Raw genomic sequence first — 16,003 nt, 5'->3', positions numbered from 1 at the left:
TGTAAATTAGTATGACCATTCGTGAGGGCAACTTGGCAGTAGTTATTAGAATTAGAAATGTGCGTATCCTTTGATCTAGTGGATCAGATTCTGATTTCTCCCCTTAAGTAAAACTCATACTTGCACACAGAGATGCATTCAATATATAAGAATATTCATTGTGGTAAAGTTCTAGAACAATATGTCTAGTGTGGTATAATTTGTGTTAGTAATCAAAAGGGATTTGTTCTTGTCCCTAATTTTTAATTGTATGCATTATTTATATAATTAACCTGAGCATTTTTGAATCTTTAGAGAAAGAAAGGAATTAAGGAAGTGGAAGTTAGTGAATGGGAAAACATACAGTCCAGATTTCAGGGAGAGTGTGATAAAGAGAAAGAAATTATCTTATGAGCTAATAAAGAATATGAGAATAAATACAGAAATTGTAATACATTGGTATAAAAATTAGCCAGCTATTGCCACAAGTTGGGGTGGGAGGGAAGGAACTAGTAGGTGATGGTCTTCACGAAAATCAATGGATCACTTTACTTAAATGTCTGAAGTTTGGACAGAAAGTGATACATTCAAGTGGGATTGGGAAGGCTTGTGAATTTCTTTTTTTTAATTTATAAAATACTTCTTGAATCAATGCCTCAAAAGGACAGTATTTCTCTTCCAATCGGCAAAAGGCAAGCAAGTTACACTTACTTCCATTAGATGCTGGAACTGAATTTGGCAACCTTGAAAGCAGTTTTCTGATGAAAGCTGTTATCTAGAGATGGTAATCTCAAAAAAGAAGACAAGATTGACAAAGGTCCAGGTCAAACTACAAATTGATATTGATACCCAGCCAGCTGGTATAGCTGTTGATTAGTTTCCTACCCTCATCCATACCATAGTTACCACTCTCAAAAGATGGGTCTAAAAATCTTGGCTTGGCATTTATAAGTCTCAGAATTTTAAAATTACAAAAACTAGACATGGTGTTTTTTTGTTTTGATTTGTTTTTATGTTTTAAATGTTAACACTGAAGTCTTAAATCTGCTTTTGAAACTTTTTGTAAAAGCCAAACTAAAACAGTTAATGGAGATTTTAACTGGGAAACATGAAATTAGAAGTTTTGCCTGGTTTAGTACAATTTTAGTCTCTATGTTTTCATAGTCGTGATTTGCTTCAATAGCTAAATCCCAAGAAAGGAAGTCATGCAAGCCACCATAAAAGTTCACACTATGAGCAAGAATTATGAATAATGCCCTTTTAAACTTAGTGGTTCTAAAAACCACTGAAAAAGGTAGTCAAGGGGGGAAACTATTAAAATGTACAGGGCAGGTACATAAAAACATTTCAGGAATAGGGAACATTGTTTCTTCTCCCGGTTTTCTTTACAACTTCCATTAAGATAAATCTTTTTAAAGTTCAATTCTTAATATATATTCCTCATTTCTTCAAAAGCTTCTGTGGTTCTTTACCAAATAAGTCCAGAAGCCTTAGAGTTCCAAAATGCAAAATAGTACATGAGAGAATGCACATTTCCTGTTTCCATTGCACAAAAAATGTGTCTTGTAATAGGCAAATTTATTTTAAAACAGTACTTCTAAAACTCTTTATTACTTGTGTTCCATCATCTAAGCACAACTTAATAAAGAAGCAAAGTTTTTAAGTGAGACTTAGATTCCAAATAAGTTTTTTGCTCTAGACTCTGAAACATAGATTAGCAAATACATAATTTTATCTTGTTACTGATAGTTTGTGAATAGACCCAGTGAACGGAAGTGCTGCCATGGTAACATAAACCAGACTGTTATTTGGAGAACTTACTCAAGACACTTAACTGCCCTGAACTACAAGTTTTCAGTACCAGTTCTTCCAATTTGCTGTTTCAAAGAAATAGCAGTTCTTAAAAGATCAAAATTATTTGCAGTTCTCTCACGAGAGAATTTTAAAAGTAGATTTGAACTAAACAGCTTCTAGGAGTATAATCTCAGGAATACCAAGGTAGAACATGGTTAGAATTATTAAAATAATTGTCTTAGTCAATATATGAAAAATAATTCATGCATATCTTTTCTGTATGAAACTGAAGTGGTTTTGGGGCAAAGGATGTTGTGGGTGCTAACATTTTAAAGTTTTATTTCCCAATCTTCAAAACACATTTACCACTTAGGTCAAGCGACTGAAAATATATCTAATTTAAGATGTTCCATCACTTAATTCAAAACTACATTTGTAAAATTTGACTTCCTTTGGAAAAAAATTAAAATTTCAAATACTTGTTTAGTGTACTTCATGTGATATCTTGCTGCTGTAGGCCAGAAAAGTTTTCACCTGATAGTATGATATGTTTCTTACTATATTACAGTGTGATTTGGCACCCATGGTTTTTCTTTTCCAATATATTTAAGTTGCTAGGATGTTAAAAACTGCCTTATACTCAATTACCATACTTTTCCTCAGACAAGAATGTTTTTCCTTTATCAATTTAATCCATCTCTTTTTTTTTCTAACTTTTGTCTCTTTGGAATTAATTGATTTTTGTTCTTATTGTTGATGTTTTTAAAAACTCCCTCATCTCTTAGAAGAGGAGTAGGAATATATTGTTATTAAGCCATATACGCTTACTATTGATATGTGCCAATTTCAGTATAATCTCTTAGTATTCACTTAGTTTGCAGCTCTATGTCGCTTACATATAAATTACCTTATTTGACTCTCATCACAACTCAAGTAAGTGGCCTGTTTTTTTAATTCTACAGATAAAATATGAGAGGACAGACTCCTAGAGATTAAGTAATTTGTCCACTATCAAGTAGCCAGTCAATAAGCAATGATTAGCACCTCAGTTTGAAAACGTGTGAAACAGTATTCTTTCATTATGCCATTCTGCTATAATAGTTACGACATGATATTTAGAGATAAAAAAGCCTCGGTAATAGGCTAATGTTACCTTGAAAAAGAGTTCAGGAAATGGAAGCACCCTGGAATTTATCACATTAAATCTTCAGCAATGATAATAGCGTACATCATATAGGATTTTATACAAGCAGAAAGGAGCAGGGGAATAGGACACAGGTCAGTTTTATTGTTGTCTATATAATTGTTAATGTTGTGAAGTGTAATTCAAATTTTAAGAAAGGGTTTTTGAAATAGAAAAGGTGTAACATAAAAACAAAAATTAGTAACAGGGCTTTCCTGGTGGCGCAGTGGTTGAGAGTCCGCCTGCCGATGCAGGGGACACGGATTCGTGCCCCGGTCCGGGAAGATCCCACATGCTGCGGAGCGGCTGGGCCCGTGAGCCATGGCCGCTGAGCCTGCGCGTCCGGAGCCTTGCTCCGCAACGGGAGAGGCCACAACAATGAGAGGCCCTCGTACCGCAAAAAAAAAAAAAAAAAAAAAAAAATAGTAACAGTTTGAATCTCACTAATCTTGTGAGTTCTGAGGAAGTTTTGTACATCATGGTGGGAAGGGGTCAGGTTATACTTTATATTTAATTTTTGACATTTGTATCTTCAAAAGATTAAATATATTCAAAAATATTTATTAAAATTTAGTATCAGTAACTAGCGGAATAGAAACAGAAAAACAAATTTGCATACTATTAGACTGGAAGAAACAAACAATTTTTAAAACTACAAAGAAAATGAACATAAAATATAACAATAGTAGTAGCCAATGTTTGAGTGCTTTTGTGTCTGGTAGGTACTGTTTTATATATATTTTGAGCATACTAGTACACAGAGAACATAGACATTTTTCTAAAGGTTACACAGCTGTTCAGTGACAGAGCCAGGATTCCAAAATAGGTATTCTTCCTCCAAGGCTTGTACTCTTAACTTCTGTACAAGTAGTGTTTAGCTCTGGGGCAGTGTGGGATGAATTTGCAGTTGGACCTCCTCTTTGCATGGCTATAGGGTTTTGTATGTAAGCTGTAGGTAGATGTGGTACATTTGTAGGGATGTGCTAGATCTAGTCAGACTGTTCAGGATGTGTAGGTAGGGATGGATGTTCAGCTAAAGAAGTAGGAAAGATACATCCTGAAGGAAGAGTTTGCAGGTGATCTTACAGCTCCTGAAGTCCTTCAGTTATTTAGTTTGACTAGCTCAACTAGTGTGTGTGGCGTTTGACCACACCCACTTAGTTTTTATATAACTGTTTCTTATACCTTTTATTTACTAGATAATCTATAATTGTAGTTTGGATATATTTTTAATACAAGAGTGTTTATAAATTTCCAAGTGGTCAGAGAATTTTGTTGTTGGGATATTTTTTTTTCTTTTTACGCTACAGTGATCTTTAAAGGGTAATTTATTTTTCTTCATGGTCTAATCAATGTTTGTAGTTTTTTCTGTTAATATTTGGAAAGTATGCTCTCCAAGAATTTATTAATTACATCAGTGTTTTTCATAGGTGTTGCACAGAACACTAGCCTCCTCAGATGTTTCCTGGGAGAAAGAGGTTCTGTGTCAAATAACTTTGGGAAACTTCTTAAAACAGGTTTAATTAAAGCAGGACTGTTTAGGACCCTTAATCTGCTAGTATGTAATATAACCTTCTAAGAAGGAAAGAGGTAAAATACTCAGCATTTTTCAAACCTGTTTGAAGGAATTATCTCATAGCCTGGCCTTTCCCCTTGCACATTAGATCATTTTCGTGAGATTCTTCAGGTATGTTGTCTACTTACCTTCCTGGTAAGCTGTTCCTTCATATTAGCGGAATTGTGGAGCAGGCAAGCCAGTCTTTCAGGCACCGCCCATTTGCAATTTAGCAGGCACTTCTGTTATATTTTCTCTAGTTTCCAGAAATCATACAAATTGTATTATTTTTAGATTCTAGTGACTATTTCCATGAAATCTGGGCTTGTGTGCCCATTACCATATTATCCAGAAGTTCCTCGAATGTTGTAACTTAACCATCTTGAGGGAAGAGTTGATACTTCTCCCTGTTTTTTATCTTTTACAGGAGTCTTTTCCATGCCTCAGTTTTTGACTTAACTACTCTTTGAGACTTTTGCCATCTTTTCATTAAATTGTTTGCCTTGAATTTAAACAGTTTAAATGGGAAACTAAACACTAGTGTTAATGCCATAAAAAATGAAGTTATTTTTATATGCATCACCTAATATATTGTTTAGCACTTTTGGGAGAATGACACTACCTAATCTTTTCTTTCTTTAACAGTAATGATAAGGGGTAACATTTGTTGACATCTTAGCATGTGGAGGGCCACCTTGTACAGCCCTTCATGCTGTTCTCTGCACAGCTTGGTGTTGTATCATTCTCACAGAATGTAATGTGAATGCCATGTCCTAGAGTTGTGCAGTCCTGTGGCCCTAGTGCCATGCAATGTGCAGAGTACTTTATGCATAATGTAATCCATAGAGCAAACCTATGAGGTAGGTACTGTTATTATCCATACCTTACAAATAAGGGAATAATGGCCCAGAGAAATAGAGGTTAGTTAACCTTCCTAAAATTACACAGCGGGTCAATGGCAGCGCAGGGGATAGGAACCCAGGCAGCCTGCCTCTGGGGCTTTTAGTCACACAGTCCATTCCTAGCAAATTTACTTCAACTTTTGCCTTGTATTCAAAAGGTACTATTGGGTTTTTTTCCCCACACACATTTATTAAAAGCATTCAGACACTGATTTTGTGTGTCTTAAAGTTCCAGGTTACTAATTCTTGTATATTTTATTCTAGGTTAATGGAAAAGGCTCCTTATGGTGTATTGATCCAGAATATAAACCCAACCTTATGCAAGCACTGAAGAAGCAACCTTTTCCCTCAAAATCAACATTTTACACCCCTCCTGCATCACCACAAAGGTACAGGATCTAACATGTAAATGTCAGTGGTGATATATAAGATTTCATTATATGAGATGGAGAAACTTAGAGTTGTAGTGTTTTTTAATTATATAGAGATTTATGAATAAGACATTAGCGTAAGGCATTTTTACTTATAGTCTAACTTATTAGGAAACAGGATGTTGGATAAGTGAGAACATAAATTCTGGAAAATGTAGTTAATAATATTCTAACTAAACTCTAAAGACAGTGATAATATGATTTCAGGTATCACCTGAAACCTTTTTGTAAAGGTTAAATCATTTAAATTGTCTGCAGTGCTAATGCTGACCTGAAGACATGGGAAAGTAAAAGTATATTTAAAATTTTTTAAATAAGGTGATTAAATTTGTCATTGCAGCATTTTTATATACATATTTATATTTCTTTTTCTATTTTAAGTTTTTTTCCTTCACAATATGTTTAATATTAGAAAATTATGTTCAAGTCTCAAATTTTTAAATGTTGTCAAGTAAAATAATGCTTTGGAGTTTTTTATTTGTTTTGTTTCTGCTGGTAAATATAATTATGATTTTCCTTGGCTTCTGTTTTCTAACTCAGTGATCAACAAATTGATCTTATAGCTTTCCAATTTTAAGTTAAATCTGAAAATGATATGATGTCCTTAAATCTGATTGTTTCCTTTTCTTAAAGAAACCTTCAGAATCTTTTTTTTAAATTCTATTACATATATTAATTTGAGTTAAAAATGACAGATTTTGTCTAGATACTTTTAAGGGTAGTCTATAAAAAGTTTTTTAAGCTTTTTAATAAAATAATACATGGCAATTTTGAAACATACACAAAAGTAGGGAGAATGTGAACTCCCATTTGCAACAGTTATCAACATTTCATGTGTTTAATTTCTTTAAGTATTATTAGATGACTTTTAGAGGAGTGGTTATAGCTGAGATACAGTTAAAAAAATTAGTAAGACTAAAGTTGAAATGTCAGCAATATATATACATATATACTTATTGAGATTTAAGCTTATTTACCATATTAGTAGATTAGAAGGATCATTGTAACAAGAACTGGTTTATCCTTATGAAATGAAACCTAGAAAAGACGTTATCAGAGTTTTATATTCTCATTGTTTGGGAGTTGATACCTTCTTTAATGTTGGTGCTTATGAGATGTCCTAGTTAAAAAAAATAATAGTTTAGGGCTTCCCTGGTGGCGCAGTGGTTGAGATCCGCCTGCCGATGCAAGGGACACGGGTTCGTGCCCCAGTCCGGGAAGATCCCACGTGCTGCGGAGCGGCTAGGCCCATGAGCCATGGCCACTGAGCCTGCGCGTCTGGAGCCTGTGCTCCTTAACAGGAGAGGCCACCAACAGTGAGAGGCCCACGTACCGCAAAAAAAAAAAAAGAAAAAAAATAGCTTAGAAACTAATGGTAAGTTCTGCTGATGGTCCTTTCATGTTTTATTTAGCAATGTTATTTTTTATTAAAAATTAAATGGGAGAATTGGCACTCTATTTTGTATACCATCAAAAATACACTTTCCTGTGCCTTTGATATGATGCATTTTCATGTTTATATCTCTTAGCTTTATCATGTTTATATGTTAAATAAAGCTGATTTTGTGGTTTAAAAACAGGTAGATAAAACAACAGCATAAAGATTATAATCTTTGACTTTAAAACATTACCTGAATATTTTTAGAAACATTTTCTCTTTATCATTGTTTGGCAAAATGACAGTTCCATCTGACACAACTTTGTGTAGCCCTTTCATGTCATAATTGGTCAGTCTGAGGAAGAGAATGATCTATAGAGTATGTAAAACTGTGACTAAGAAATAGACCTTTTTTGTTGGCCGTATGTGGGCCTCTCAGTGTTGTGGTCTCTCCCGTTGCGGAGCACAGGGTCCAGACGGGCAGGCTCAGCGGCCATGGCTCACGGGCCCAGCCGCTCCGCGGCATCTGGGATCTTCCCGGACCAGGCCACGAACCCACGTCCCCTGCATCGGCAGGCAGACTCTCAACCACTACGCCACCAGGGAAGCCCTAGACTTTTAATTTGGTTAGCAAAAAGCAGATTTTTTAAAAATACTATCAAAAATTCCAAAGAAGAGAAATAGTTTGTCCCCAAAATGTCTTAATTTTTGGAACTAAAAAAACAAAAACAAGAAAAAAACTACTGGTCTTTTTTCATGAATATAGAAAGTTTAATTTGATACTGATATTTATTGATTAAATCAGGAGCTTATCTGTTTTTTGTCATCACCATACAGTCTTCCTTAAACATTGTTTTGATAAACACTTTATTTGTATTTTAACACCTGTATTAATATCATATCAAACTTAGGCATCCAATACAAAATCAAACAGTAACTATTATGTATTGTCTATTGTTCCAGGCATTTTAAATTCATTATTCTTATTTAATTATCACAGCAACCCTACGTGGGAGGTTTAATTATTCCTGTTTTACAGATGAAGAAACTAAAAGATTAATTATTTTGCCTAAGAACACCCAAATAGTTGTGATTTAAACTTGGATCTTATGCTCTTTCTGCTTTGGCAGACTCTTCCTAAACTGAATAGTATTAGCAAAGAAAACAAGGTAAAAATAGTTTGTGTTTTTTATTGTACAAATTAGTTGTATTTGTAACTAAGTTCTATAAAATGTGAAATAAAGATCTTTTATAAGTACGCTTGTCTTATCTCTTTATTTTTCAGTGGTTCTTTATCACCTCACTACTTAAGCTCTGTACTCAAGCAGAACCAGGTGCGAACTCTCAAAGGTATGTGGAAGATCAGTATTTTAAATCATAAAAACTCAGATCAAAAATCAGAATTTTTGTTTAATTATTTTTAAATTATAAAAGTAGTAAATGTTCATTGTAGAAGTTTTGGAAAATAAAAACATTTATAAAAAAGAAACTAAAACTTACCCTTTATTCTGCTGTTAACTTTTTAATTGAGGTATACTTGATGGTATACTTGATATTATATGTTTCAGGTGTACAACATAGTGATTCACGATTTTTTAAGGTATACTCTGTTGATAGTTATTATAAAATATTGACTATTCCCTGTGTTGTACAATATATCCTTAAAGCTTATTTCTTTTATGCATAGTAGTTTGTACCTCTTAATCCCCTACCCTTATCTATCTTGCACCTCTGCTGTTCACATTTTAATATAATTGCTTTGGTCCTTTTTATGCCTTTCACATGAGTAGATATGTTTGCGTGCATGCACATACATGCACATACACCCCCCACCTCCCACACACACTTTTTCTCCACTGGGATTATACTGTGTATACTGTTTTATATCCCTGTTTTCATTTCCTTTTATGTATACTTTTCCTTGCAAATAGGGAAATATTTCTTAGTAATGCCTGCAGTAGAGAATTATCTTTTTAAGTCTGTCAGACTGGAATAGAGGTTGACAAACTATGTCCCATGGGCCAAATCTGGCCTGCCACCTGTTTTTGTACGGCCTTTGAGTTAGGGATGGTTTTACATATTTCTTTTATAGGTTAAGTGTAAAGAACTATAATTTAGGAAGAAAGCAATGTTAACTTTTAGAATTTTGTAGACTTTTAAAAAGTAGGTCAAAATTCTGAAATTGCAGTTTTCCCCCCCTACTCATAGTTAGTATTACAGGTTAGTGATATATTAACATAAGTTTTCCTAGCATTGTTGCTTTGGAGCCTACAGATGTTTCTATGACCTTTAAAAATAGAAATTCTCAGACTAAAAGCCTTTCTCTGTATCAGAGATATTTAGGCTCTTTAGAACTACACTAAGCCAAGCCTAGGAAACAATATGATGGTGGTCTGTAAAAATAAGGGAGGGAAAGAGTGTGAAAGAGCTTAAGAGGACTCTGCAGAGAAGTTAAGCGGATTGGGAGTCTGCTTCAGATATGCTGTAACTTAACATAAGGCAAGTATCCATTTTCCTGTTACCTGCATGAGTAAATGTGCTCTCTTTACATTTAGGTATTGCTGAAACTTCCTTTATCTTTTTATTGCCTCAGTGAGTTCTGACCCTTAATCTTTTAAGCTTAGTTCATATACACATTTTGAGAACATTTTCTCTTTTGAATTCTGGGGTTTATTTAGAATTTCTTCTTGCTCTTGTTCTATTCCATCCAAATTCTTCTTCTTCCTTTGGGGAGCAGCTTCCACAACTAGAGCCTAGGTACTTCTTCATCTAATGAGTTTACATCTCTCCATGACTGCTAACACCTTACTTCCCTCCATCTCTATCATTGTGAGTCTTAGGGCTATTCCCCTTCTAGTAATTCACTTGGTGGGGAGGGTGGTTGGCATTCTGTCAACCAATGCAAGTCTGTCCTGGAACAGAATACACAATTCTCATGAGTTTTAACAGGAAAACGTAATGACACACAAAAACTTAAAATTTATCATTAAATCAGGTTGCTCTAGCACATATTCATAGACTTCTGAGGAAATTTGCTTTTTCATAACTCTTGATATTATTTCTAGGGTAAAGTTTGAAAATACAACGATAAATCGATTAAACATTCAACTGTTTATTCTACAAGTACTTGCTGAATTCCTCCATTGTGCCAAGCATTGAACTGGGTGCTTTGGGATATGCAGAGATGAAAGAGACCCAGGCCCTACTCTCAGAAAACATAGAGTTTAATTGAAGAAGGTTGACTAGAATTATGCAGAGTACATTGGGAGAAAAGGAAGTGGGTGGCAAATTAAGCTTAGAGGTGGGTCAGGAAAGGCCTCTTAGAGAAGAAACTGTGATGCTTGAGCTCTGGGCCTCAGAAGTTGGGAGGATATTTTTGGGTAGAGGTTTGGTGGAGGACAGTTGCTGGGAACTGCAGGTCGGTAAGTGTGGCTGAAACCTAAGAGCATAGAAGAGGACCAGGTAGCCTCGGTCCAGTGGCTGTAGATGTGATCGTTTAGTGTGAGCAAGGCAAATGAAGAAGTTTAAGCAGGCATTAGCCAAATCAAGGAGAGCTTATTTAGCATAATGAGTTTGAACTTCTTCCTATAACTATAACATTAGTTCGCATTGAATTCCTAACTGTGGTGTTTCGCATGCCTTACAGCAACTCTTTGAGGTATTGTTACCCTCTCTTACAAATAAGGAAGCTGAACTTCAGAGAGATTAAGTAACTTTCTCAAAGTCACACAACTAGTAAATGGTATAGAAGGAACTCTGATTTCAAAGCCTGCACTCCTACCAGATATGAGGCGTTGGAGGAACTGCTGAAGGTCTTTAAAGAATGAGATGACACTGTCAGTTTTGTGTTTTGTAAAGATCACAGAAGTTTCATTGTTGGCTCCAGGATTAGAATCCAATATAAGATTCATCTGTCACTTCACAGAATCATCTTTTTTAAAGTCTAATCTTTTTTGCTCATCTTGCCAATAGCTATTTTATAGTATTGTATAGCGGGCAGCAGGAGGCACAGGAATCTCATACTGAGATAGCAAAACAAAAGCTGTTTTTGTCAATATTTGGTGTGGGTTTGGAGTAAATTCATCTGTTTAAAAATATTTATCGAGCGCACTTGTGTGCTGGGCACTGTTCTAGGCACCAAGGATATATCAGTGAACAAAGAAGACAAAAACGGAACTATATTCTAGTTAGTAAATTTTAGTATTTATACTTAAGCACTAGCATACTACAAGGAAATATGAAATTTAGACGGTTAATGATGAAGTTAGGGGCTAAGTGCATATCTAAGTTCAAATTTCAGGTTATAAATTAGCCTAATTTTTATCTTAATTGAAATGAAAGTAAACTGGTGGTCCAAGCAGCTTAAAGTCTTAGTAATTTTTTGAAATCGCTCTCCTACTTCTTTAAAGAATCACGAGAAACAGGTTCTCTGTTTGGATGCTCTGTAAATGTGTATATTGGTTTGGTAAAGGCAGTGAGTCCTATTATATTTATTACTTAGCTTATAACCATTTAAATTCTGCCTCTGGTTCTCATATCATTCCTTAAGCAAATGGACTGAGAATCAGATGATAGAAACTTATTTGTCTTATTATAACCCTCACTTTCACATAGTTAAGACTGATGTCTTTTAAATTTTTTTCTCAATTATTGTTAATAATTTCTTAGCATCAAGGCTAAGAAAATATAAACCAGGAGGCATAAATAAACACTTTTTACAGAGATTTATTTGAACCAGTTATTAAATCAGTAGCATATTTTGAACCTCAGTCAGAACTATGAAGGATAAAAAGGGAAATAATATGACTTAACTAAGTTGTTGTTGTTGTTATTGTTTAACTCACTGTTTTGATGGCTCTCATGGCTCTAACGACAAATGACTGTAAACTGGAAGTGAATTATAGGATTAAACTAAATAGTGTCAGAGAAAATATATACAAAAGACTTATAAATGAACCAAATTTTCATTCTTCATGAACTGAATATGTTAAATAATATAGCTAATAGTATGTTTGTTAAAACCACAGCACCATCTTTAAAATAGCATGAAGTACTTACTAATGAAAAAAAGCATTATGAAGTGTGTTCAGTTGTGACAATAAACAAATAAGTCTTAAGTTTAATTTTAATACCAAAACTGATTTGGTACCATAAATAAAAATTGTTTGTAAAATCTACACAGACAGTTTTTGTTCCAAGAAGTTCAAGATTGTATTGATAACCAGGTGTTCTTGATTACCGAGTGTCTGCGATCATTTCTCTGGTGCTTATATTAACACTGAAGTTAAACTTTTTTTTAGTTAATTGGCAAGGCATTGTGGGAAGCATACTTAGCAAATGTTCTGAACCAAACAAATCAGATGTAGATAAAATCCTTTTGCAAAGAAGTTTTTGCAAATAAGTAATTTCATGTGGGAAAATTCAAATTAATTTGCCTGTAACAAATTCCTATAAGAAATAGGGGTATTTAAGGAACACTTTTCCTATCATTCCACTGTTATAGAAACAGTACCTAATTTTGTTATTATTTTAAGAAAGGAAATGGTATTCATGCAGCTTTCTTATTTTGTCAGGATAAGTCTCTTAATCAATTTTCTTTAGTTTTAGGTATTGTATTTCAGAAATTAAGAATGTTTTATAGGTGCTTCATTTATAAGATTAATAAATTTCCTGAAATTGTTTCCTCATTATAATGCATTTCAGTATTAGATTCTCTCCCTCACTACCACTCCCTTTTTTTTTTTTTTAATAAAGTTGGAAACAAGGTAGATATTTAATTATTTCATGGAGCAGGAGTCTCTCTGTTAGTATAATGCCATGCAAGTTGTGCCCTGCACAAGGACACCTGGCTGAGGCAGTGAATGGGCTTTGAAATCAGCCAGCACTCCAGTCCCCAAGCTGTGTGCCTTGGTATAGGGAAACATTCACCTGGAGGCAAGTTTTTTTTTTTTTCCAGTTCACACAGAGATACAATATGGGCTATAGCTGTACCTTTTATTCTTCAAAGACATGTTAGAATACTGAACTCTTATCGTATTGTAGTCAGGTCTCATTCTGAAAGATAGGAATTGCAGAGGTCTTTGTTTTGCTAGCCTCTGTGGCTGTGGCATGTGGAAATCACTGATTCAAATTCTTTTTAACTTGCTGTTTTTTTCTGCCTGAAATGCTTTTCCTTTGGATGTCTTCATGTTTCATTCTCTCACCTCCCTGAGGTTTTTGCTCAACTGTTTCCTCTCCTTGAGGCCTTCCCTAACCTCTACTTAAAATTGCAACCACCTTTCCCCTCATTCTCTGTCTCCCATCCCCCTTAATTCTTCTCCCTAGTGTTTTTCACTCTGATATACTGTATTTCTTTGTGTTATGAGAGGTTAGGGATTTTCTTGTTTTGTTTTCTGCTATATTCTCACAGCCTGGAATGATGTCAGCCTTATAACAGGACACTATTGAATGAATAACAGAATAGAGAATTTCCAGTATACTCGGTAATTTTCTACAAAATTTCCTACTCTAATTATAGATGCTTAGTAAGTATTAAGGGATGAGAGTACAAATTGAAGGCCTGGGTTCTGGAGGTAGACTGCACAGGTTTAAATCCCACCTCTATTGTTCTTAGAGGCCCATCTTTGTCCATTTTCTAAGTTGATAATACTTAGAACATGCCAAAGACTCTGTAATTTGGTGATAATCAGCTTAATCTAAGGAAAGGAGGGAGGGCAAAGATGTAATATATTCTTTACACATTTATCAAGGAACCACTATTTGTTCCAGGCATTATGGAACATAAAAAGGATAAGTCATGATTCCTATATTAAGGAAGCTGACAGTCTAATTGGAAAGACATTCATCTAGAGACTCTGATTCATGAGATCACATTTTATTCAAGGGAAAAGAGTATAGTATTATGTGCTCCTTCATAGCAACAATCTTCTGATAAGTTAAGCATGTTTTTTAAGGTCAAAAACATTTCCTGCCATCACAGAGTTTATGGTCAAGATGAGGAGAAAGCAAGTCACTATCCTCATGAATTTATTATCAAAAATAACTTTATAATTAGGTATTACAAGTAAAATGCAAAACTTTGGGGTAATAAAAATTTTCCAGCTTTGAGATATAGAAATGGGGGGTTTCATATCAGTCTTGTTTTAAACTTATTCTTTATAACCTAAAATTTATAAACATTTTCTAACTTTTCCTTCACATTTTAGATTATACCATTTTACTTTTATTCAGTCACGATTGTTCAGACTAACAGAGATGGCTAAGATGGAGAGGGGTGAACTTTTAGTACAGAAGTAGGTATGAGAGCATAATGACCTCTGGAATAGAACCTGCTGATTTTACCAGCCTTTCTTTTAAAACCCATTTTTCTTATGGAATATCCATAATTATGTTTGAGCTCTTGACTATTATATAAATCTGTAGTACTTGTAGGCTTGTATATAATTATGACTAAAGACAGTATTAATATTTTTGTGTTTTCTTGGCTAATTTAATCTGTTTAAGGGCAATCCTTATTGAAATGCAGGTCAGGTTCTTATTTTCATTGTGAATAATTAAAGAAGAGAACTTTCTTTATCTCTAGTACCTCTTAATTCTCCTTTATAATAGACTCTCTTTTATAAAGAACATGAATATTATCACTCTTTTCCTTTTTCAGAATCTGATATTGACGCTGCCACTGCAATGATGCTTTTAAATACTTCTATAGAACAAGGAATTTTGGAATGTAAGCAATCACACTTTTCTTTTTAAAATACATTTTTTGTGAGTGCCTTTCAAATGTCTTTTTTTTTTTTAAATATTTATTTATTTGGCTGCTCCAGGTCTTAGTTGCGGCACACGGGATCTTCGCTGTTTCATGCAGGCTCTTTTAGTTGCAGCATGTGGGCTCTTTAGTTGTGGCATGCAGCGTCTTTCAGTTGCGGCATGTGGGATCTAGTTCCCTGACCAGAGATAGAACCCGGGCCCCCTGCATTGGGAGCACGGAGTCTTAACCAGGGAAGTCCCTCAAATGTCATTTAGGATGCAAAATATTACAGTGTTGCAGGCAGAATTACTTCTTTCTAACTAGATTGTGTTTTCATCTGAATAACTTAGTTTCTGTTTTATTATATTTCTTTTAATTTATGTGAGCAGTTGAGAGATCGAGGTTAATGCTGTGATAGATCTTGTTACATTGACCAAGAAATGAAGAAATAAATAGCATACCTAGAAATTAAGCTTGAAAATTTAAAAGTAAAAATGAAAGCTATGAATAAGAAAACATAGAAAAGTATGTTTATAACCTTGAAATGGAAAAAGCCTTTTTTGAGGTGAGATACAAAATGCGAAATCCATAAAAGCGGTGTAAATTTAATTAAACATCAAAATTTTAGAGTTCTGACAACAGCAGATATCTTTAAGCATAACACTGGGACAATATATTTCTTCACTTTATATACAGACAAAGGAATAATATTGAGTATACATGTGTATATAAAAAAGATTTTATAAGTAAGAAATAAGGAAACAGTTCAACAGAAAAGTCAGCAAAATATATGAATAGGTGGGCCTCAGAGGAGGAAATATATAGATGGACAACACACGTTTGAAAAGATGCGGCTTCTCTAGAAATCGGGGAGATACAAAATGAAACGATATTGAGATACTATCTTTTTGTCCATGAGATCATGAAAAATTAAAATGATTGATAATATTAGGGGTTAAGTATAGGAAATGGGTATTGTCATACACTGTAGAATATAAATTGGTACAACCATTTTGGAAGGCAGTTTGGAAATA

At 34.2% G+C, this 16,003-nt stretch overlaps 1 protein-coding gene across 1 annotated transcript in view; it reads left to right on the top strand.

The window, feature by feature from the left end:
- Positions 1–16,003, top strand: part of FOXN2 (forkhead box N2) — a 56,206-nt gene that overhangs the window by 35,367 nt on the left and 4,836 nt on the right. The window contains exons 3-5 of the mRNA XM_022573898.3: positions 5,678–5,802; positions 8,508–8,572; positions 14,880–14,948. Coding sequence (XP_022429606.1) covers positions 5,678–5,802; positions 8,508–8,572; positions 14,880–14,948 — 259 coding nt within the window. The remainder of the gene's footprint in view (positions 1–5,677; positions 5,803–8,507; positions 8,573–14,879; positions 14,949–16,003) is intronic.

This window comes from Delphinapterus leucas, chromosome 13 (genome assembly GCF_059928025.1).
Source record: "Delphinapterus leucas isolate spDelLeu-1000000601 "Yukka" chromosome 13, BTC_Dleu_Yukka2, whole genome shotgun sequence".
In the NCBI taxonomy this organism is placed as follows: domain Eukaryota; kingdom Metazoa; phylum Chordata; class Mammalia; order Artiodactyla; family Monodontidae; genus Delphinapterus; species Delphinapterus leucas.
The sequence above is the reverse complement of the archived record's forward strand: the minus strand, read 5'-3'. Positions and strand labels throughout refer to the sequence as shown.